Below are 22,552 nucleotides of genomic sequence, written 5' to 3'. Positions count from 1 at the left end.
TTGGAAAGAAATAGCAAAGGACAGGAGCTGCACGTGACATCAATGTCCTGCAATGATTTTGTTCAATGCTTCAAATAGCAGGTCACTGTCAGTGGCTAAACTTGTCCGCCATTCCCATCAGTGGAATTTTCCAGTCCCACCAACAGTGACATCCCACCTTAGGTTCCCAGACAGCGGAGGGTGTGAACAACAGAAAAACCTGTTGACAGCGGACCACATTCATGCCGCCTCTTCTGCCACAAAACATTCTACTGAAGGGGTGGAAACTCCCACCTAATGTCTTATCAATTACAGTATTACAGTTTGTTAACATCAACAACATTGCTAAGGGAAACAGGTGATGGGCATTTGAACACATATAAATCAGAAACAGCTGGGACGCTGGGTGTGGACAAGGAAAGTTGACACTGGACAAAACAATAAACTCTTGCAGGAAGGAAAGGCTCTATGACTTAGTTTTGACTTCACCACTGAATTGAATCTTGTTAATTCCTGTATGAATTTTCCAATTATAAAAAATTGGCATTAGAAGACAGTTTTCCTGTATTCTACTAATGGCCACTCTTTTAATAGTGATTACAGCCCAATATTAAATCACTGTATCTGCACAGGTCTGGCAGACAGCAACATCACTAATTCCCTCATTAAGTGGAGCCTGTAGAGGCAATTTGACACGGTATGTGGGAAGCACTGTAACTGGGAAATCTGATAGAGATCCATATGGATCATCCAGGTGACATTGACATTGAACTGAAATGTCCTCACATATATCTGAGAGCTGCATTTCACTATTGAAACCAATGGTAAAAACTGTCTAATGAGCGTAGGTACAAATCCCTAAATTAAACAAAGATAATGAATGTACTGTGCTCACAATCTGCCCTTTTAAATAGTCAATGGGAGAGTCATAACAAGTGACTAATTACAGTAGGAGCAGCTAGATTTTTTCATATGTTTATTTCCATAGGGGGTTTTAATAGTAGATTTCTGAGAGCCGACTTCTAAAATATTACCTTTGTGACAGTTTATTGTATGGATTTTTGATGTTTCAGTTATGCCAGAAATCCAGCAGCCAGGGACTCGTGGAGACCCTGGCACCCAACTAAAGTGGCACAGCAGGCTGGGAGAATCACCCCCAATGTTTCTAAGTATCACAACAGCAAGAAAAATAGGGTGAACCATGGTGGTCTCTCAGGCACGCTCTGCATTGCATCTTTTAACACTCAATGCAGTGGAAGAGCCTCCTTGCGAATCATGCCTTTATGGAGGCTCCAGGTACCTGACTCGGCAAAGTGGCTGCAGCTATGTGCTATTAACAAGGAGAGCTGCATTTAAATGCTTCCAATGTACCCACTTTCAGTCACGCCAGAAAGATGGCACTGTACAGGGCAGCCCCACATATCACCGAGGGAGAGCTGGGATGGCTGCTGGATGCTGTGGAGGAGAGACAGGCCACCTTGTTCCCCCAAAATGGTCAGTGGCCCAAGGGTTGAGCTGGCAATGTAGCCTGGGAAGCAGTGGCAGCAGCAGTCAGGGCCTGTGCACTGTCACGGAGGACTAACGCCCAGTACCGCAGGAAAATCAATGACCTAGTTTGGGCAGCTAGAGTGAATGTCCATCCCATCCTGGCCTCAGTTCTGCCTGTTGTGCCTGGAATATCCCTGTCGATCTACTCCCGGCACCCGCAGCATCCCAGCACCCAGCCCCCTTCCATCAACCTCTCAGGCACCCCACGTCACAACCCCTGCTCGCTGAAGCACGGTCCTGACATATTGCCTCTCACCTCCCATACCCTGCACCCTTTCAGCCATCAGGCTTTAAATCCCCCATTTTGTCCCCAAAGGCCCGTAAGAGGTGGGAGCGGGAGAAGACCAGCGGTGGAGTTTCCGAGCTGCATCCCCTTACTCCTGTCGAGAAGCGTGTGATGGAGCTCTTAGGGAAGGCAGAAGAGAGAGCCATGACAACCAGGTTGGGGTGCGTCACGGAGATGAGGAGCCACAAAACCTTCATTCAAATAATCTCTCCCAAGTAAGTTGCAATCTGACCTCTTCTATTGCAGGAGATGAACCTGATGAGGCTGGGCTGTCAGGACTCAGTGTCCCCGCTGCGACCCCCCTCAACACCTCGCGGGAAAGTTCCAAGGAAAGCTCCGACCAGTTGACACAGCCATCATCCACACCATCCACCAGTGCAGATACAATCACCAGAGTGGGACATGCTGGTGGTGAGGCTTGTGGGACACTTTCTGGTGAACACCTCACAGCTGCTGATGGACATCAGGTGGGAATGTCCGAGGGACCAGGCAGGTGGAGGCTTGCCAGAGCAAAGGAAGCTGCTGGCCCCAGCCAGTTGCTGAGCTGCTGGGGTAAGTTCTTACAAAGCTGCTGGAGATGTTGAGGCAGAGCTGGGGATTGCAGGAGGCGTGTCTGCAACATTCCTGCAACTATCAAGCTGTTTGGAGGAGCCCCACAGCCTTCAGGTGCAGGAAATAGTGCTGGCATTGCATGCCAACACTGCAAAGGCAGCAGCTGTGGTGGAAAGCCTAGGGCAGGAAATGGTAGCCATGGGTGGCAGGGCCCAATGGATGGCTGAGTCACTGACGATCATGGACGACGATTCTGGAAGTATTCTGAAGACACAGAGTGATATGGCGGTGGGCTTCAAGAGCATAGCGCTGTTGCAGTGGGCCATCGCTATGGGGCTCCAGAGCTTGGGCCAGACTCAGAGGGATATTGCTGAGGGCTTGCACACCATGTTGCAGATGCACTTGGGCCTGCAAGACTGGCAGTGCCAGGTGATGCAGAGTCTTCTGGAGCTCACTGTGGTAGATGATGCAAGCTCAGCCTGTCCAGTCTGTACTAATCCAGAACGCTGTGATTAACAGATCAGTCTTCCTGGCTCATTAATGAGACTTAGAAGGATAGATATATAAGTAGACCATAGGAGTCTTCTCACTGAGATCCCTCTAATCTTACAAGACAAAGTGTTAACAGGCAATCTAGATAATCAATGGGAAACCCACTATTGCCCTGGATTAATCAACTGCACAACTTTCAACTAGTTAAACTCAGATGTACTAATATTCAGTCCAGGATATTTAAAAATTTTCGCATTTTCTAACGTGTAGCAAATTATCGGAATTGGTAAGTGGGATACATCCCTGTTGGGACAGAGTGTGAAGTCAGTATTGGGAAATTGAAGATACTGTTTGTGCAGGCATTACAGTATTTAGCTTTGAAAAGCACAGCGCTAGTTTTCAATTTGTGTCCTCCGTTCAGCTGAAAGTTAAAAAAAGAGTTTTTTTTATGGAATATAGATTAATCGAGGCCTCGCAAGTGAGGAATATTGATACAAGAATAAGAAACACGTCCCATTTTATGCAACCAAAAATTCATTTCCAGTGAGAAGCTTCACCAACTAGCATGACGTTTTCTATTTCCTACAGATGTTGTGGTGTCTCTGTGTGAGACTGCAGAGTTACTATCAAATTAGTTGCAGTTTTACTTTGTCTGCTTTCAGCCCATATTGACTAATTGGGCAGAAATTTACCAAACTCACTGTGACTAATAGAAATCTGGTCACGATTCAAACAGTAAGAATGTCGACATTTATAATATATCTATTTATGAGGTATTTAATTTTGGCCACTACTAGCCTTTTTCCCCCAGGTTTCAGAGCATATTTAAATGCATTGATCCAAATACAAAGTGGATTTCAGACAATGTAATCCCAGTTTATCACATACCACATGAAATGTGGGGATAGCTCTTGAAACCTCCCCTTACCTCTGGCCTCAGGAACCACTGATCCGCCCAAAAATCCCCCTTTGTTCAATAAAGCTCCTACAAAAGGTTGTTGCTTTCCCAAATCAGCTCTATTTCAAATCAGGTGTGCACCTATCCCACACCACAAACAGTCCTCAGCAAAGACAGTGGCAATGTTCCCTGTGACCGCGGTTTTAAGGGTGGCACAAAGGCACAGTAGTTAACACTGTTGCCTCACTGCACCAGGGACCCTGGTTTGAGTCCTGGCTTGGGTCACTGTCTGTGCGGAGTTTGCACATTTTCCCCATGCTCCAGTTTCCTCCCACATCCAAAAGACGCGCAGGTTAGGTGCATTGGCCATGCTATATTTTCCCTCAGTGTACCCAAACAGGTGCCGGAGAGTGGCGACTAAGGGATTTTCACAGTAACTTCATTGCAGCATTAATGTAAACCTACTTGTGACAATAAATTAATAAACTTCACAAAAACGTTATTTGTTCTCTTCATTGTGCTTAACCATTCTTTACCTTTCTCATATGGTTTATCACAGGATCTTTTTCCATTGCCTCTCATCAAATATCCAAATCAATCAGTCTTCCCTTGCTTATTTTTCTCCTCATTCACCTGCTGCACCTTGGCCACATCATTCAGTGACATGGAGCAAGCTTTTCCATATCATCTTATGATACTCAGCTCTGGCTGCCCTTTCTCAACACATCTAGTGTACTGTCTTACATCCAGTCAAAGATGAGCCCAAGTTGATCCAGCTAAGCATTCAGAAAACCAAAGTCATCATCTTAGGTCCTCCCATAATTTATTTGTCCTCACCACTGACTCCATTCAATTCCTTGGCCATCGTCTTTGCCTGAATCAAAATGCCCTCAACCTCGGCATCCCGTTCAGCCCCAAACGGAGACTCCAATTTTATAACCTCTCCATCACGGATCACCAACTTGCACATTGTGCCTCCATCTTTAGCTCAGATAATCTGCTCCTGAAATTCTCAGTCAAACTTTTGTCATCTCCAGATTCCACTATTTAATTGTTTCCTCGATGGCCTCCAATCTTTAAATTTGTAGCTAAATTGTCAGGAAGTTGGTTCTCAGATGAACTTGATATCAGAACAGGTTGGAGAGATTCCTTCTACCACTTTCAAATTTTACTGTTTATTACTTTACTTGTTTCACTGACTGCATCTGGTCCAATGGTTTTCTGCTGATTTCTTTGTCTCTATAGAGTCGGTTCTTGCTGTTTTAAGAGCAGGCAACAAATGCAGCTGTCTCACCCTTGTAATTTGTTACAAGTGCAAAGTCCTTTCCCAAATAAGGTGTTTTAAAGTTTTTAAAGTTTATTTATTAGTGTCACAAGTAGGCTTACATTAACACTGCAATGAAATTATTGTGAAAATCCCCTAGTCACCACACTCCAGCACCTGTTTGGGTACACTGAGGGAGAATTTAGCATGGCCAATGCACCTAACCAACACACCTTTTGGATTGTGGGAAGAAACTGGAGCACCTGGAGGAAGCCCAGACAGACATGGGGAGAATGTGCAGACTCCACACAGAGTGACCCAAGCCATGAATTGAACTCAAATCCCTGGAGCTATGAGGCAGCAATGCTGTTACAGATCATTCAGAATGCTGCTGCCTGATCCTATCCTGCACCAAGTGAAACTTGCCAGATTTAAATTCTTAAAAGCCAGCAAGATTTTGATCACTATCACAATCGCCCCTTTAGCTATCAATTTTCCTTGCACCTTTAGACCTTCAAACATTTATTCAATTTTTGACTAATTATGCTTCTATGAAACAATTTGGACACGTTTCTTTGTTAAAGATGCTATATAAAAGCAAGCTGTTGTTTTTAAAGTTATCATCTAAATATAAGTTTTTATTATATAGAAGAATCTGTTTTGTAGATTTTAGCCTATTCAGTGGAGTCATTAGTCTATCCATTTCAAAGTCAGGCACATAAGAGACCTCGTGGCATATAATAGCATGCTAAAACACAAGTGTTTCTCTGTTTGACCCCTGGGATTACTACGTTATCAGACTTCCGGCTATTAAGTTTCACTTCAGCTTGTACGGAGCAAGAAATATGGAAGTGGTTTAAAGTGGACGAACATGAGGAATATGCCAGAGGAAAACCTAAAATTTAACACACTCTTTTCACCTATAAATCTTTCAGATTGCAACAAAGGAAATGTCAACTCATTAGTTGGAAACAGCCCACCCATTCTCCCCTGATTACTCTATGTGTAAACAAAGCTTAATCACAAACAAATCATTGCCAAATCAGCAGGAGACTCGGCTAGCTTTTCCTGAAGTCAGAATGTCTAGGGCAACATTTAAATATGTCTTATTATACTGCATCATACATAAAGATTTTATCATAATCACATTGCACCAATGGCTTCAGATTTCAGCTTCATTTCTCACAAGTCAGCGGGAAATATACAAACAAAAGCATTTTTAAAAATTCAACATCCAAAACAAGAATCAGGAAATAGGAAAACTGATTTGCTGCAAAGAAATTGATTTTGCACTAACCTGCTTTGTAGATTTGTCAAAAAAGATTCTGTCGGTCGGACTTTTATTAGTAGTAGACCAATACTAAATTTATGGAAATACTTCATTTCCTCTGTATATGGGTGGATGCATGAACAGAAGGCTCAATATGAGAATGACATTTCATTTCAAATACAAGAAACTCATTTATTATATCAGTGTTAGGTTGATTTTCACAAAGATTGGCCCAGTATTGATATCTGCTGAGAATGTTGACGAAACATCGGTGGAACTGCAGGTGGTAGAGGGAATGGATAAGATGCAAATTGACAGGCAGGAAACAATAGAAAGGCTAGTTATGGTGAGAGAGGGTAAATCACTTGGTCAGGATGGTTTGTAACCTAGATTGCTAAAGGTAGTGGGACTGGAGATAATGGAAGGGCTTGCCATAATCTTCCAATCTTCCCTGGATACAAGAGAGACAAAATAGAATTGGAGAATTATTAAAGAAAAAGTATAAGGAACAAATTGGCCGAACAGATTAATCTCAGTGGTGGGTATAAAGGGAAAAAGTTAACAGCACTTGGAGAGGTTTCAATTAAATGAAGGAGAGCCTGCAGTGGTTTTTGAAAGGAAAATCATGTTTGACAAATCAAACTGAACGTTTTGATGAAGTAACTTAGAATTTAATGAAGGGATGTTGTCCATATGGGTTTTAAGAAAACACTGTGACGGCACGGTGGACTGAGGTTCAATTCCAGCCTCGGGTCACTATCTGTATGGAGTTTGCACTTTCTCTTTGTGTCTGTATGAGTTTCCTCCAGGTGCCCTGGTTTCCTCCTACACTCCAAAGATCTGCAGCTTAGGTTGATTGGCCAAGCTAAATTGACCCTAGTGTCAGGGGGATTAGCAGGATAAATATGTGGCATTATAGGAATAGGGCTGGGTGGGATTGTCATCAGCCTAGGCTTGATGGGCTAAATGGACTCCTTCTGTACTGTAGGGATTCTGTGATTTGATAAAGCACCACACAGACGACCAAATTAAACTTTATGGAACAGGAGGATCGGTAACAATTTGGATGAAAAAATTGGCTTAACAAAAGAAAACAATGGGTTGTGGTACATAGTTGGTTTTCAAACAATGGATGATAAGCAATGACCTGCCCCAAGGGTCAGTGTTAGGTCACTGCTTTTTCAATATATGCTATATAAATGACTTAGATATTGATATACAGAATAAAATTTTAAGGTTAGCCAATGATGCCAAACTTGCAGGGTTCCAAGCATGGAGCAATGAAGTGAGACTAACTGATTGCTCTATAGAGAATTGACAAACACTTGATGAACAGAATGACCTCCTTCTGTGCTGTAATTACTCCACAGCTTTATGAAGAATCCTAGTTTCTCCATCACGCTTATCTTTCAATACTTAATAAAAATACTGAGTAAAATTTTAGTATTTAAGTGAGCAGATTACCCGCAAATACTTGAATTTCTGTGGAGATTTTGTAGCTAGCCTTTTTACAATGAATAGGTCATTGCAATCAACTCAGAAACAATGACATAGAATACCTAGAAATATCAGATTCGGCTGTATTGTTTTAATATGTTGCTTTTTGTACTTTCAGGAGATCAAATTTTTAATTCTGTGCCACTGAAATTCTTGCCACAATATCCAATTATTACCCAGATAATATCTAGATTACCATACAATCTTTTACACCACTTTTCACATAAGGCCTCTTTTTGTCTTATAAAACCAAACCTTTGACTTTCACCTTTACTTACATTTTCCTTTTGGCTAGGAAATCACAGAAGGCACTGTCTATAATATGCTTTTTGTATGGTCCCCAAAATGTTGCTGATCATATCAAGGGTCACAAGGTTAAGGGAGATCCTGCAATTAACATACTTTTGTTGACCATGGGGGTACATCTCAGGATCCCCCGAGATAAAGAGGTTGAAAAATCTATTCAAGAGTTCTGGGCTGGGAAACAAGAGAGAATTTTATAATTCCCTTCGGAAAAAAATTCTTTAAAAGGGTCAGCTACAACAAAAAAAAGGGGTGTGTAAACCTTTGGGGGCCTGCAGCATGATCTGATGAGTAAGCCTGTAGAGTTTATAGAATCATAGTGTCCCTATAGAACGTGGAGTCTGCACCAAAAACAATCTAACCCAGGCCCTATCCCCAATACCCTGTATATCACTCTAACCTACACATCCTGGGACATTGAGGGGCAATTCAAGATAAAGACACATATCTTTGGACTATGGGAGGAAACCAGAACACCCAGAGGAAACTCACGCAGAGACAGGAAGAACGTGCAAACTCCGCACAAACTGTGACCCAAGCTGGGAATTGAACCCAGATTCCTGGTACTGTGAGGCAACAGTTGATATACATCCTTTCATCCCTTCATGTTTATAGTTTTATTAGGGTGAGAGAGAGGGAGAGAGAAAGAGAGGGCAAGAGATAAAGAGATAGATAGACAGGCTATCTATACCAGAAAATTGGATACAAGGCAAGATCCCAGTATGACCAAGAATAAGCCTAGTTCTTGGCCAACCTGAATCTGCTACAGTGGGAATGCAATGAAATAGCTATGGATTTTTTGGATCCAAAAACACATTTGTCTATTTTTATTATCTTCTGAAATTCCATATAGATATTCCCTAACTATAGCTAAATTAAATTATACTTCTTTAAAAAACTGCAAAAGGCTTTCTATATGATAAAAGCATAGGAAAAGCAGTCAGCCATTCAGCTCCACTGAGCTGTTCCACCATTCAGTGAGGCCATGGCTGTTCTCAATATACTGCCTTTGCCTTGTACTCCTTTATATACATTTGGTTAACAAAAACCTATCAAGCTTAAGTTTAAAATAAGAATTAACATAGCATCAGTTGCCATTTGCGCAGATAATTCCAAACCTTTACCATCCTTTGAATGTCAAAGTGTTTCTTGACTTCACCCCTGAAAGGCCTGGCATTAATATTTGGGCTATACTCGCAGACATAGCTTCCCCAGCCAGTGGAAATCTCAATTTACTCTGTCAAAATGAAACTGCCTGAGGTGATCAATCATTGCTGAAAAAGTATATCAAAGTTGGCTGGATGTATTTCATGGAAAAATCCCAAACGGTGACAGCAACCCTAAAGAGAGGGATTTAATGGTGAGCTTTTAAGGAGGAAAACATAATTCGAGGGTTCTCAAACAATCAGTAATTTCAAAACAAAATTGGATGGACACTTAAGGAAATAAACTTGCAGGGTTATAGAGATAGAGCGAAGAAATTAACCCATTGGATTGCTCAAAGAGCCACATGGATACCATGATTGAATGGCCTTCTGTGCCATAATGGTTTTATAGTTCTTTGAAAACCCTGATCTATTCACTCGTAAACCATCTAAATTCTAGCCAATGAAACATTTGTGCAATTTCCCTACAACTTAACCTGTTGAAGACTTGGTAAGTTACACTGTACTCTCTCTCTAAGGCCAATATATACTTCTGAATATGTGGTGCCCAAAATTATTCACAGTACTCCAGCTGTGACCTAACCAGGTCTTTGTATTGTTGAGGTATAACTTCTAGCCTTTTGTATTCCCATCCTCTAAATATAAAGACCAGCATTATTGCCATTTTGATTATTCTTCGGATCTGTCTGTGACATTTTAATGATGTATATACATGGAGCCCAAGTATCTTAGCGTCTCAACCGTTTCTAATTTTTCACCATTTAGAAAGTACTCTATTCTATCCCTTTTAGATATAATCTGGTTTACCTCACATTTGCCTACATTGAAATCCATATGCCACAGTCCTTCCCATTGACTTAATCTATCAACGTCTCTTTGAGACTTCATCCTTCCATCTACACTGCTTTCAGTGTAGCCTAACTTTGTGTCATCAATAAATCTGGATATGTGGCTTTGTTCCACATTACCTAAGTCATTAATAAATATTGGCAGTATCTAATAAAGATCAGGGGGTCTCATCCACTGGCTGGGGCTTAAATGGGCATTGTAAGGTGGGACAGGAAGGCTGTGCACTGGCTTTCCCACCATGGATTCAGGATGGAGATGGAGAGGTGACTATCAAACTTACCACAGTGGAGGACGCATACTTCAATTATTCATTGTGAGCAAAATTATCAAAAAGATCCTTACGGGATGTCAATCAGACTGCCCTAATCACCGTCTCCTGTCATTCAGCCAATTTTCTAACCAGGTAAATAATTTACTTCCAATTCCCAGAATTAATATGAAGTACAATTTCTATTGCTGTGCTCAGCAGTAGTCAATCAACAGCTGAATCACATTGACATTATTTATGTGTTAGAAACAGTCAGTAAAATAAGAGGAATACTGCTGTGCCTCCCTACCTGAAATTTTCTTCAGTAAATATAATTAGATAATAGGGAAAAGGTCTCCTTTTCCTCTGCCTTTATTGTTTACAATCTATATCTGCAGACGCATCACCAAACATCAATAAATGATGGGTTGTAATTTCCTTGATGTGAAGATGCCAGCGTTGAACTGGGGTGGGCACAGTAAGAAGTCTGACAACACCAGATTAATGTCCAACAGGTTTATTTGATATCATGAGCTTTCGGAGTGCCACTCATCTGATGAAGGAGCGGCGCACCAAAAGTTTGTGATACCAAATAAACTTGTTGAACTTTAACTTGATGTTGAGACTTTTTACTGTAATTTCCTTCTACAATACATATCAGCATATTCCCAACCAAATGAACTCCACTTTCAGCTGCTCTTTCCCCTTGCTCACTCCCAGTTTTACTGTCCAATTGAACTTATCACTGGCTTCTGACACAACACCCAAATCACCTTCCCATTTTCCCCTACGTTCCCTGTCTTTCATGCTTTGGTGCTTGATGGCTACCCACTCCATGCACTGCTTGTATATGTGCTCACTTCCAAGGCTTATGTTCCTGAGTCTATGAACAAAACCTCAGGAGATGCATTAACATAACAAAATGGTCACAAACAAATCAAAAATTGTTAATAAAATAATCACAAACAAAAATGTCATTACTTTTATGAATTTTGTTTAGAAATGTCTGATTGGTAAAAACATGTATTTTGAGGGATGAATATGATCTTTCAGAGATCCTCAAATCATAATGATAACACAGCGCACCAGAACTAACTAACATTGGACTCTTCAGGATAATATATTTCGCAAAGTGTAATTCACTCTTTAAGAGTTTACGCATCGGTCCTCTGCACCATTGGGTGTTCATTCATTTGGGTTTGTTCGGCTTACTACCAGGAAATACAAAACTGCTTCTGAAAATAACAGAAAATGGGTGAGGCAAAGCTATCTACTCAGGAGAGGACTTTTCGCTTGAGACCTGACGAGAATTTCCAAGTCCGGAATCCACATTGGAATCATTTGCCTAATGTGATCCTTTTTTTGCTGATGACCAATTAATGGCCAAGAGAAAGCTCCCCATCTATTTAAAGGATGTTCTCAAACTCCTGAGCTGGAGGACCAATAGAAGGCCCTCCAACAATGACACATCAACAACCCCGCTGACCAATATTTTTAGTGAGAGAGACAGAGAGAGAGGGAGTCAGGAGGTGGAGGGGCTCACAAGAAGATCAGAAAGTTTTAGTCTAAAAAGGCCACAGCTGCCAGGTTGGGAAATGCAACCTCTCCACTGGACAAATAGTGGCCACATTGCTGGTGCAATGATCATGGCAGATGCGGTGAAACCCCTACTAAGATAGAACACTGGACTTAGTCCTCCCACCCATCTGTTGCCAGGCATCCAACCTAAGCCCTTTGCCTTGTTCCAGCCACCACGAAGGCCCGACTGTCCAGTGTCTCCCCAATGCCTTTTAAAAGGTCCATTAAGGACCATTATTAACTACTGGTCAATGCCTTCACCCACTCATCCGCAACCATCCATTAATAAAAATGGCCTGGAGGTGGAGACATGCCAGGAAAAGGGCACATTGCTCTCCAAGGTCAATTTTCTAGTCTCCCTGTCGCCAGTGACGATCCCTTCAGTGACTAAAAATTCTGCCGTCTGTGACTTTGTGATACTGTATCTTGTCATCTTAAAGGGAATAATATCTGGGAAATGCTGAAACTAAAATAATCCCCTCTCCTACTTTAGCAGCCCTTGTGTCATCTTGTTGACTACACTCCTCAAATTACCTTGTAACCTTTTAGTGAAATGTCATCTTCTGTTTGCATCCTCTGAGTAGCCTTGACTCTGCAACCTTAAAACTAAAATCACTGCAACGATCACCCTGAATATTGAGAGAAACAAAATAACACAAAAGCATAAAATCAACATGAACGTGACAATCCTGTCTTCTCCGGACGACTTGGTTTAACCTAAAGAGATTCATCCAAGCATTTGTCTTTTGTGAAAATAAAATCCAGTGCTAAAATGACCCACTAAGAGGAAAGAGAGGAAAACAAAATCTCTGACAACAAAAAGAGAAAATACTGGAAAATCTCAGCACGTCTAGCAGCATCTATAAGGAGAGAAAAGAGCTGACATTTTGAGTCCAGATCATAGGATCCCTACAGTGCAGAAGCAGGCCATTCATCGAGTCTGCACAGACCACAATCCCACCCAAGCCCTATCCCTATAACTCCACATATTTACCCCGCTAATCCTCATGACGCTAGGGTCAATTTTTCCCCTGGCCAATCAACCCAACACGCACATTTTTAGAAGGAAACAGAGCACCCAGAGGAACCCCACACAGACACGGGGAGAACATGCAAACTCCGCACAGACAGTGGCCTGAGGCTGGAATTGAACCCAAGTCCCTGGCGCGGTGAGGCAGCAGTACTAACCACTAGCCACCATGCCGCCCTCAGTGACTCAAAACTAAAGGGCATAGAAAGTATGAGATATTCATACTGTAGGGTGAGGGAATGAAAGATGAGTCATAGCCACAAAAACAAGGGGAAAGGCTAAGAGGTGTGAGTGGCAGTCCATTGAGAGAATAGAAGGTGCGAATGACCAAACAGCAGAGAAGCTGAAATCAGAGGGTAACAGATGAAGGTATGGGAAGAGGGGGGAGAGGTAAAATTGAAAAAAAGGAGGCAAAGGGAAGCAAAGGTGGAAAAAGGGTACGAAGGGATAAAACAGCGGGAAACAGTAGGAGATGGAAAAAGAAAAATAAAGAATGACAATAATGGAATAAAAGATAGAAAACAGTTAAAAATTAAATAAAATGAAACCAAAGGGGGCAAGGTGGGGTACAGCTAATCATTTGTAGTTGTTGAATTTGATGTTGAGATCGGAAGGCTGTAAAGCGCCTGGCCAGAAGATGAGATGCTGTTCCTCCAGTTTGCATTCAGCTTCACTAGAACATCGCAGTAAGCCAAGGACAGACATGCAGGCGTGGGAATAGGGTTGTGTGTTAAAATGGCAAGCAACGGGAAGGTCAGGGTCTTGATTGCATACAGGCCAAAGGTGCTCAGCAAAGCAATCAAAGTGGTCTCCTCCAAATCGGAGAGGCCAAATGGAGTCTGGGTGATTGCTGGGTGAAGGACCTTGACCTACCCATTGCTTGCCATTTTAACAGTGGACATTCCTCTAGAAATCCAAACTGACTACCTCCTGCCACTTGATTGCCCCCAGATCCTGACACTACCCAAACCTGACCAGGCTACCCTCATCACTCAACATTCCCCCCGCCACAACTCCCTCCAGACAAGGTCTGATAGTCCCGAATCCAACTTCTGACCCCACTACCGCACACCCCACCTAGCCACGAGCTCACTGCACTCACCTCACCCATATATCACCCTACCCAGCTGGAAAACTACACAGATCCCACCTTACCTAACTCCCTACCTAGCTAGTACCCTACCACCTGCTTCCTTGTTCAGCTGCCACTTTGTCTACCTATTACCCTACCTAACTGACACCCTTCCCAACTGCAACCCTTTCAAACTACCCACAGGTTAGGTGCATTGGCCTTGCTAAATTCTCCCTCAGTGTACCCAAACAGCTGCTAGACTGTGGCAACTAGGAGATTTTTGCAGTAACTTCATTGCAGTGTCAATGTAAGCCTACTTAAACAACTCAATCACACACTTTATTTATTCTTATCACAAGTAGACTTACACTAACATTGCAATGAAGTTACTGTGAAAATTCCGAGTCACTATTCACGCACTCTCTCACACACACACACACACACAAACATGTTCCAAAGTTTTTAATATTCCTGATTATGAAGCAAACTGAAGTCAATGCAAAATAATTTTAGATATAATCTGAATATTTGGTGAACCTCTTGAAACCTTCTCACAAACTTCTAAACGGGCACACACTCTTGGCAGAGAAGGCACAGAATAGAAGATGTCATGAAGTGACTAATAATACAACGTTGATGACAAGTTTGAGTTTGGGATGGAGGACAAATGTGATGGTTCAATCATCCAAATATTTAACTGGTATAAATTGTGGCACACTCATCACTAGATGAGAGCCAGTAAACTGACAGCACAGGAAGTGCTGAGGGTGCTAATGGAGAGGTAGAGCTGGATGTGGTGGCACACATGTAGAAGCTGATCCTTTGTGTCACATGGCACCAGGAGACTGCGGGAGGGAAAAGGAAGTTTTTCAGACTGGCAGGAGTGATGAATTGTTGTAACACATGTATCAGCTCTTACTAATTATACAAAAGATGTGAACATTGGATTAAGGGTAGCTTCATCAAATTGAAAAATGAAAAATGGTACTAAAGGTCACAGGAGCAGGATACGCCAACACATGCAGCATGGTGGCATTGTGGTTAGCACTGCTGCCTCACAGCGCCAGGGACCCAGATTCAATTCTGGCCTCGGGTCACAATCTGTGTGAAGTTTGCACGTTCTCCTTGTATCTACGTGGCTTTCCTCTGGATGCTCCGGTTTCCTCCCACAGTCCAAAGATGTGCGGGTTAGGTTGATTGGCCATGCTAAATTGCCCCATTGTGTCAGGGGAACTAGCAGGGTAAATATAAGTGGTTAAGGGGATAGGACTGGGTGGGACTGTGGTTGGTGAAGACTTGATGGGTTGAATGGCCTCTTTCTGCACTGTAGGGATTCTATGAATTTAAATTCATTTTTGGGTCCAAGATGAGATATTAAAATGAATAGAGAAGTTGACAGATCTTGGTACATAAGTAACTAAAGTAACAGCACAAATAATTAATGTTATAGTATTTTGATCACAAGTAATCAAAAACAAGGTGCAAAACCACAAGAGCTTCACTAGCTTGAGTTTGAACTACAGAGTAATGCACTTTAGGCTTACTATGGCAGAAAGAATATAAAAGCAATAGAATAATGTAGGCACAAACATGAAAGCTTACACACAGTGAAAGTCCCAAAAAACATAAAATAATCTGTTATTTTGAGGTTGCTGAAGGGTTAATTGTTAACTAAAATTGCTGCAATTCTCTTCTTCAAGTAATTCCAGAGGATCTTTTTAAATCCACTTTGGAAGGCAGGTGTAGCCTCAGTTCAACATTACATCCAAAAGATGGCATCTCTGACAGTACAGCACTTCCTCAATACGATACTACAGTAGCAGCCCAACTATGTGTTCAAATCTCTGAAGTGGAGCTTCAATCCACACTTATCTAACTAAGATTCCACTCTCAAAGTTGGCACCTGATATAAATTGGTTGCTTGAAAAATAGGAATATAAAAAGGCAAAGGAAGTGTGCAGTAGAGTCAGATTAGGCTAAGTGGTTAAGAGAAACACCACTGCAAAGTTGATTGGTCAAATAGACCCTTTATGTGCTCTGTTAGTCTACATCATCAAAAATAAACAACTTGTATATAAACAGAAAAGCAACAAATGCTGTGATGAATGAGAAATAAGTTATTAAAATTGGTTTGTCTAACTGCTTGCTGAAGCCAGTGTGTAAAATAACAATCACTGCAGTATGAAACAGTTTGCTTAACTTTTTTCAGATTTTTGAGATACTTCGTCTTTCCAGGGTAATTTGAGGCATATTTCAAATCTGAAAAATGGCAGCCTTTGGTCCTTTTCCATGCAGCATATTGTTAAAATCTGGAATGTGATGCCTGAGAATATAGTGGAGGCATTTCCAATCAAGGCATTCAAGGAGGAAATAGATTATTGTCTGAAAAGGGAGAACATGCAGGGTTAAGGGAAGAAGGCGGGAGAATGAAACTAGATGAGTTGCTAATTTGGAAAACTGGTGCAGACACAATGGGTAAAATGGCCTTTTTCTGTACTGTAACAGTTCTGTGATTCTGAGCCCTCCAAGCTATCTGCACTAATTCTGGCCTTGTGCTTTCCTAATTACAATTGCTCCACTATTGATGACCATGCCTTCTGCCTTGGCCCAATGTCCTGAAATACCCTCCCTACACCTCTCCACTTCAACTTCCTCTTTTAAAACATTCCTTAAATCATACCTTTTTGACAATGTTTTTTGTTACCTGACATATTATCTTATGTGGCTTATGCCATATCTTACGCTCCTGTGACACACCTTGGGTCATTTCATTATGTCAAAGCCACTACATAAATATAAATTTTTGTTGTTGCAATTGCTGATTTGCATTTCACTGATGGGAGTTCTGGCAGTGTAGAACCCCCTACCTCAAGTTTCCTGGCGGTATGGAGTAGCTTCCCATTGACAGCAGCAGAACCAGAGAGTCCCACTGCCATCAAGTAAAATGCTGAGGGTAGGCCAGAGAATACCACCCAAAGAGACGGCAAGGTTGACTGCATTGAGAGAGAATGAAAAGGAGTTGGATAGGAAAAGAAAGCTTTTCAAACAAGTTTTTTAAAGATCTCCTAACACAATTCAAACCCTGTATGAATGACACATCATATTTGTAATTACAGTATCTCAGTATCTTTCTGAGCAAAAGAGGTTAACTGGCTGTAGTTGATAATTAACCTGTCAAGACAAGTGTAACTGAACAATTAACTTTCAAGGCTTAAGTTTCTGTTCCAAGTTTAACAGGCAACTAACGTGCAAATACAGCAACTTCGTGAAGATCAGAGGAAGGTTAAACATGAAATGCCATTTTCGCAAAGCTAGTGTTGAAACACCACAGATCAGCCAGCAACTTGAAGTAATTTCTAATTCACAGGGTATCTCTCTTCTTCATTACAAGTTGTTAACAGATCTGTATGTTAATAATGGCAGGTGTCATTCAGACACTTTTTTTTGCTCAGAAAAATATGACCCAATGGATTTAAAGTTCTTTGGTACGTCCTGAGGATGTGAAAGTTACTACATAAATGCAAGCTTTTTCTATAAATACTTCATAGTTGATCATTCCAAAACTAATTATATATGCATTATAAATTAAATCACTCCACAGAATCTGGTATTTTGACACCAGTTTAAGTATAAAGAAAAGAAAAAAAATGCAAGGAAATTATTTAGTTACCAAGGAGATTTAGTTCTGAAACAATATGCTTACATGCACTATGCTATTATTAGCAATATGCTTAAAGTTAGTACAGTCAGACTGGAGTCAAGAAAATTGCTAAAATAGTACACTAGCCATGTATGGCAGCATTGTAAGCTCTGGCACTATGTTCTATATAGTACTGCATTGAACTAATTAGAATCAGTTTGGCAGACTGACCACAATCACATGTGTGCCCTGATGGTCTTTCTATTTAGGAAGATCAGAAATTATGAAAGAGAAAAGGCTGTTTGAATTTTCTTTCACACTGGTGTTATATCCATGCCTTGTACTACTCTAATTACAGTTTAAATTAAATATACCTATATTTGCATCAATCATGTACTTCAGAACTTATTCAACCTTTTCTCCGACAAGAAAAGCCATAATTATGACAGTCTACTTGTATAATGCTCTCTGGATTTCCACACTCGACTTCGTATATTTATAATTTTTCCACATTTGCACTTATTCATCTGCTTTTTCAAATGAACTCTAACCAAAGAATAATCCACAGGCTAAACCATGGGAACAGAAATATTGCTTCAACTAGTTCAGAAGAAATGAAAATGATGGTGCTATTAATTAAGAAACATTATGATAATATTTGTCAAACTACACTGGCCTGTTGCCCCATATAGGTGATTATATTTGTGTCCAATTCAGTTGTATTTACTGTTTACACACTAAAGCATATTTTCCCACTGCATGACATATAACAATGTATATTCAACAAATTGTCCTTTATTTGATCAATGCCCAATTTCTGAGGGAATGTGTGTTGTTATCCATATAAATAACAAACACAATCTTGCCACCAAAAGAAAAAATGCTGGAAAATTTCAGCAGGTCTGGCAGCATCCTTAAGGAGAGAAAAGAGCTGACGTTTCGAGTCCAAATGACCTTTTGTCAAAGCTGACGCATTGAACATCAGTTATGTGCGGTCTCATTCAACATCAACTATGGATTCTCATTCTGAATTTATACAGCACAGTTACGGGCCACACTCTTCTGCAATTACATGGCAGTCACAATGGGTAAATAATCCAGTGCTATCCCTTAAATTTTGAAAAAGTCTGAGTAGATTGTGGAATAGGAACACATAAAGATAATCTCTGACATTTGATTTAGCTTTGAAAGTCCAGGATAAAAATGTCCTGAAATGAAATTAATATTGTAAATCCACTTGTTATCTTCAAGAATTATTACCAGTGAATAACCACACAGCTTCAGACATTTAAATCTCTATATTGTTGGCAAGCTAATATGGATATTAATAATCCAAACTGTGTCCAAATGCCTTTCTGATTATTCAAAAAGCTATTTTTATCTTTAATATTATTATGAACAAGTTACAATACACATTGAGTAGCGATTCAACTTTCAAATGCCTTTCTGTATTTACCTATATATTAACAGCTGGTATACTTCAAAATACTGTAATCCATTGTGAAATATTGAGACATACAAGGTATAATTAAGTATTGTGTAAAGGCATGTTCTTTCTTTTTCAATCTTATAGTATATAGTTTCTTTATGGTGTGTGTCAACATTGGTAGTGTACTGGAAGCAGAGCAAACTAAATGCCCATAGCGGTCAGAGAAACTAAAACTGTATTGAAGGGAAGGACAATCTCTACTTTCATTAGAGAATCTACAAATATCTATACATGATTTTGGATGGTCCATCTATCATATCAGCGTCAAATATGTTGACTCGTGGTCAATGCAGGATTGAGGATGTTGTATTTAAATACATGCAGTATATGAACAAGGTAAATGAGCATGCTGCGCACACTGAAATTGGCCGGTACAATGTTGTGGGCATCACAGAGATGTGGCTGTAAGGGGATCAGGGTTGAGATCTAAATATCCAAGGATATGTGTCCTATTGAAAGGGCAGGCTGATGGACAAAAGAGGCATGGTTGCATTGTTAGTAAGGAATTAAGTTAAATCAATAGCAAGAAGTGATATGGGACCAGAAGGCATAGAATCTCTGTGGGTAAATTTGAGGAATCGCAAAAGGTAAAAAGACCCTGATGGGAGTCAGGCAGCATACTGACAGTGTCCTGTCATAGTATCCTGACTACTGCTATATCCTAGCAGTAGTCAGGATATAGGCAGAAAATAAATCAGGAAATAGAAAAGGCATATAAAAAAGGCAATATTATAATAATCATGGGGGACTTCAATATACAAGTGGACTGCGAAAATCAGTGCAGTAGTGGATCCCAAGAAAAGGAAATTGTGGTATGCCTAAGAGATGGCTTTTTGGAGCAGCTTGTGACAGAGCCTACTAGGGAACAGGCAATTCTGGATTTGGTGATGTGTAATGAGGCAGACTTGATTAGGGGACTGAAGGTGAAGGATCCTTTAGGGAGCAGTGACCACAATATGATAGAATTTACCCTGCAGTTTGAGAGGGAGAAGCTGGAATCAGATGTAACGGTATTATAATTAAGTAAAGGTAACTACAAAGACATGAGGGAGGAGCTGGTCAGAGTTGATTAGAAAGGGAGCCTCGCAGAGAAGTCTATGGAACTGCAATGGCAGGAGTTTTTGAAGTTATTCAGGACACACAAAAGAAATTCATCCCAAGGAGGAGGAAAAATGCAAGAGGAGGATGAAGCATCCATGGCTGATGAGGGAAGTCAAGGACAGCATAAATGCAAAAGAAAAAGCATATAAAGTGGCAAGGATTAGTGGGATGTCAGAGGATTGGGAAGCCTTTAAAAGCAAGCAGAGGGCAACTAAAAAGGCAATAAGGGGAGAAAAGACGAAATACGAGTGTGAAGGCCAGGTCATTGAGTGTCTTTAAGACAGAGGTAGATAGGTTCTTATTAATAAGGGAATCAGGGATCATGGGAAAAGGCAGGAGAATGGGGATAAGAAAAATATCAGCCATGATTGAGCAACGGAGCAGACTCAATGCGCCGAGTGGCCTAATTCTGCTCCTATGTCTTATGGTCCTGCGCAAATGGTGTGCAATTATGTGTCATGCGCACTAGTGTTTAAGTACAGAAAATTATTGCAAACTCATGTGGCCAATGAACAAATGGGAAAGTATGTAAAATACCACTCCAGCATGGGCGGTGGAGGGGGCGCTCTATTAGTAATTGTAACTGTGACTGAACAGCATGGACACTTCACACGAGAATAAATAGTTATATTACACCAACATGCCAAAATCAGCTATTTGGACCTAATTATAAGTTATTCAAGTGAAAGATGTTTATGTTTTCACACTTTAGTTCCTTTATTACAATATATTAAATCTATACAGTTAAAGCAAATCAAAGTGTACAAAATTAATTTAGTTTACAACCAAAACAGCTCAATTGCTCTCCCCTTGTCCAGAACTGCCAAAATCTGCATTTTTTTAAAACATGTTATTTCCAGTTTAATAGTCTAACTACAGGCAGCTGGGGTAATGTGTTAAGAAGTGCCATCAACATTTGAATGACATCTACTCTCACCCATAACCATCAATGCACAATTTAAGGTAAGACATTTCACACTCAGCTAGTTCAGAATATCAGCCCACCTTCTATGCTGTCTGAACTTGAAGTGCCTATTCCAGTGTCTCCACTGTCGGAGGTAGCGCTGAATCTTCTGCTGGTGTTTAGCTGGACACTAGTCAATAGTGTGGGGGCCCGCCACACTGCTTCACAACCTGGAACCCATCCTGTGGGTGGGACATCAGGGCCTGCACAGTGACAAAGGCAATCATAAGTTAAAATGCTGATAGAGATTGCAAACAGAATAATACTACATGAAGATAGAAATATACTAGCAGAACAAATAATCCCCATTTTCATGAGTTATTTAATATTTTGAAAGTTTATTTTCAATTCCTCCAAAACTCTTAACTTCAGTTTCAAGTTAATTTGAGAAGCATGTGATTTAAAGGCAGAGCTTACAAATTGCTCTAAAGCCGTTGACAAGATGAATTATTGTCAGACTTTCAACGTAGGATGCCTGTTCTAGAACTAAAAGTAATTACTCCTTAACACTAGCAGTTATGAAGTTTTAATTTAAAAATTTTCAGCATAGTGCAATCAATATTCCATATTATGGAGGACTGTAACTGAGAAGCATGTCCCCTCTCTCCTTTGTAATCAAAATTTTAAATGAAAATCAACTTTTTTGAGCCAAATTTTGGATAATGGGTTCATATGTATGAATGTTTGAAGTTAAGTCATTGACTATCCTTCCATGAACCATAAATTTTTATTGTGTTTTAGCTTAATTCTATGTGCTATTACTTTTTTGCACTAATTTAATGTATTTGAAGCGCAGAATGTTCTGAAAAGAAAGGATTTTTAAGTTGTGGGTGATAAAAAAATTAATCCACAAATGGGGTACCATATAACCATAGAATCTACTATGCATAAGAAGTCATTTGGTCCATTGAGTCTGCACAGCAAGCAACCTCATCCAGGTCCTATCCCCATAACTCCATATGTTCACCCTCCTAGTTTCGCCGACACTAAGGGGCAATTTATCAAAGCCAATCAACCTAACCCGCAAATCTGTGGAGAGTGGAAGGAAACTGGAGTACCCGGAGGAAACCCACGCAGACACAGGGAGTATGTGCAAACTCCACTCAGATAATGACCCAAGGCTGGCATTGAATCTTGGTCTCTGGCGCTGTGAGGCAACAGTGCTAACCACTGTGACACCGTGCCATTCTATGACCTAACTGCAGTTCAGGTAATAAAAACATGTTTACAGTACCATTAACTTTTCCCTTTTATTCCAATTACTTGTTCCATTTGATGAATTCCCCTTCTGTGATACATGTCCTCATTCTATACAGTATCACAGGAT

The 22,552-nt window shown here is 40.7% G+C and overlaps 1 protein-coding gene across 1 annotated transcript in view; it reads right to left on the bottom strand.

Annotated features, from left to right (window-relative positions):
• Nucleotides 1–22,552, bottom strand: part of cep85l (centrosomal protein 85L) — a 213,312-nt gene that overhangs the window by 175,361 nt on the left and 15,399 nt on the right. Inside the window, exon 2 of the mRNA XM_080192557.1 lies at nucleotides 21,267–21,428. Within this exon, the coding sequence (XP_080048683.1) occupies nucleotides 21,267–21,428 (162 nt within the window). The remainder of the gene's footprint in view (nucleotides 1–21,266; nucleotides 21,429–22,552) is intronic.

The sequence above is a fragment of the Carcharhinus amblyrhynchos genome, chromosome 7 (genome assembly GCF_965287045.1).
Source record: "Carcharhinus amblyrhynchos chromosome 7, sCarAmb.v2.hapA, whole genome shotgun sequence".
Lineage (NCBI taxonomy): Eukaryota > Metazoa > Chordata > Chondrichthyes > Carcharhiniformes > Carcharhinidae > Carcharhinus > Carcharhinus amblyrhynchos.
The sequence above is the reverse complement of the archived record's forward strand: the minus strand, read 5'-3'. Positions and strand labels throughout refer to the sequence as shown.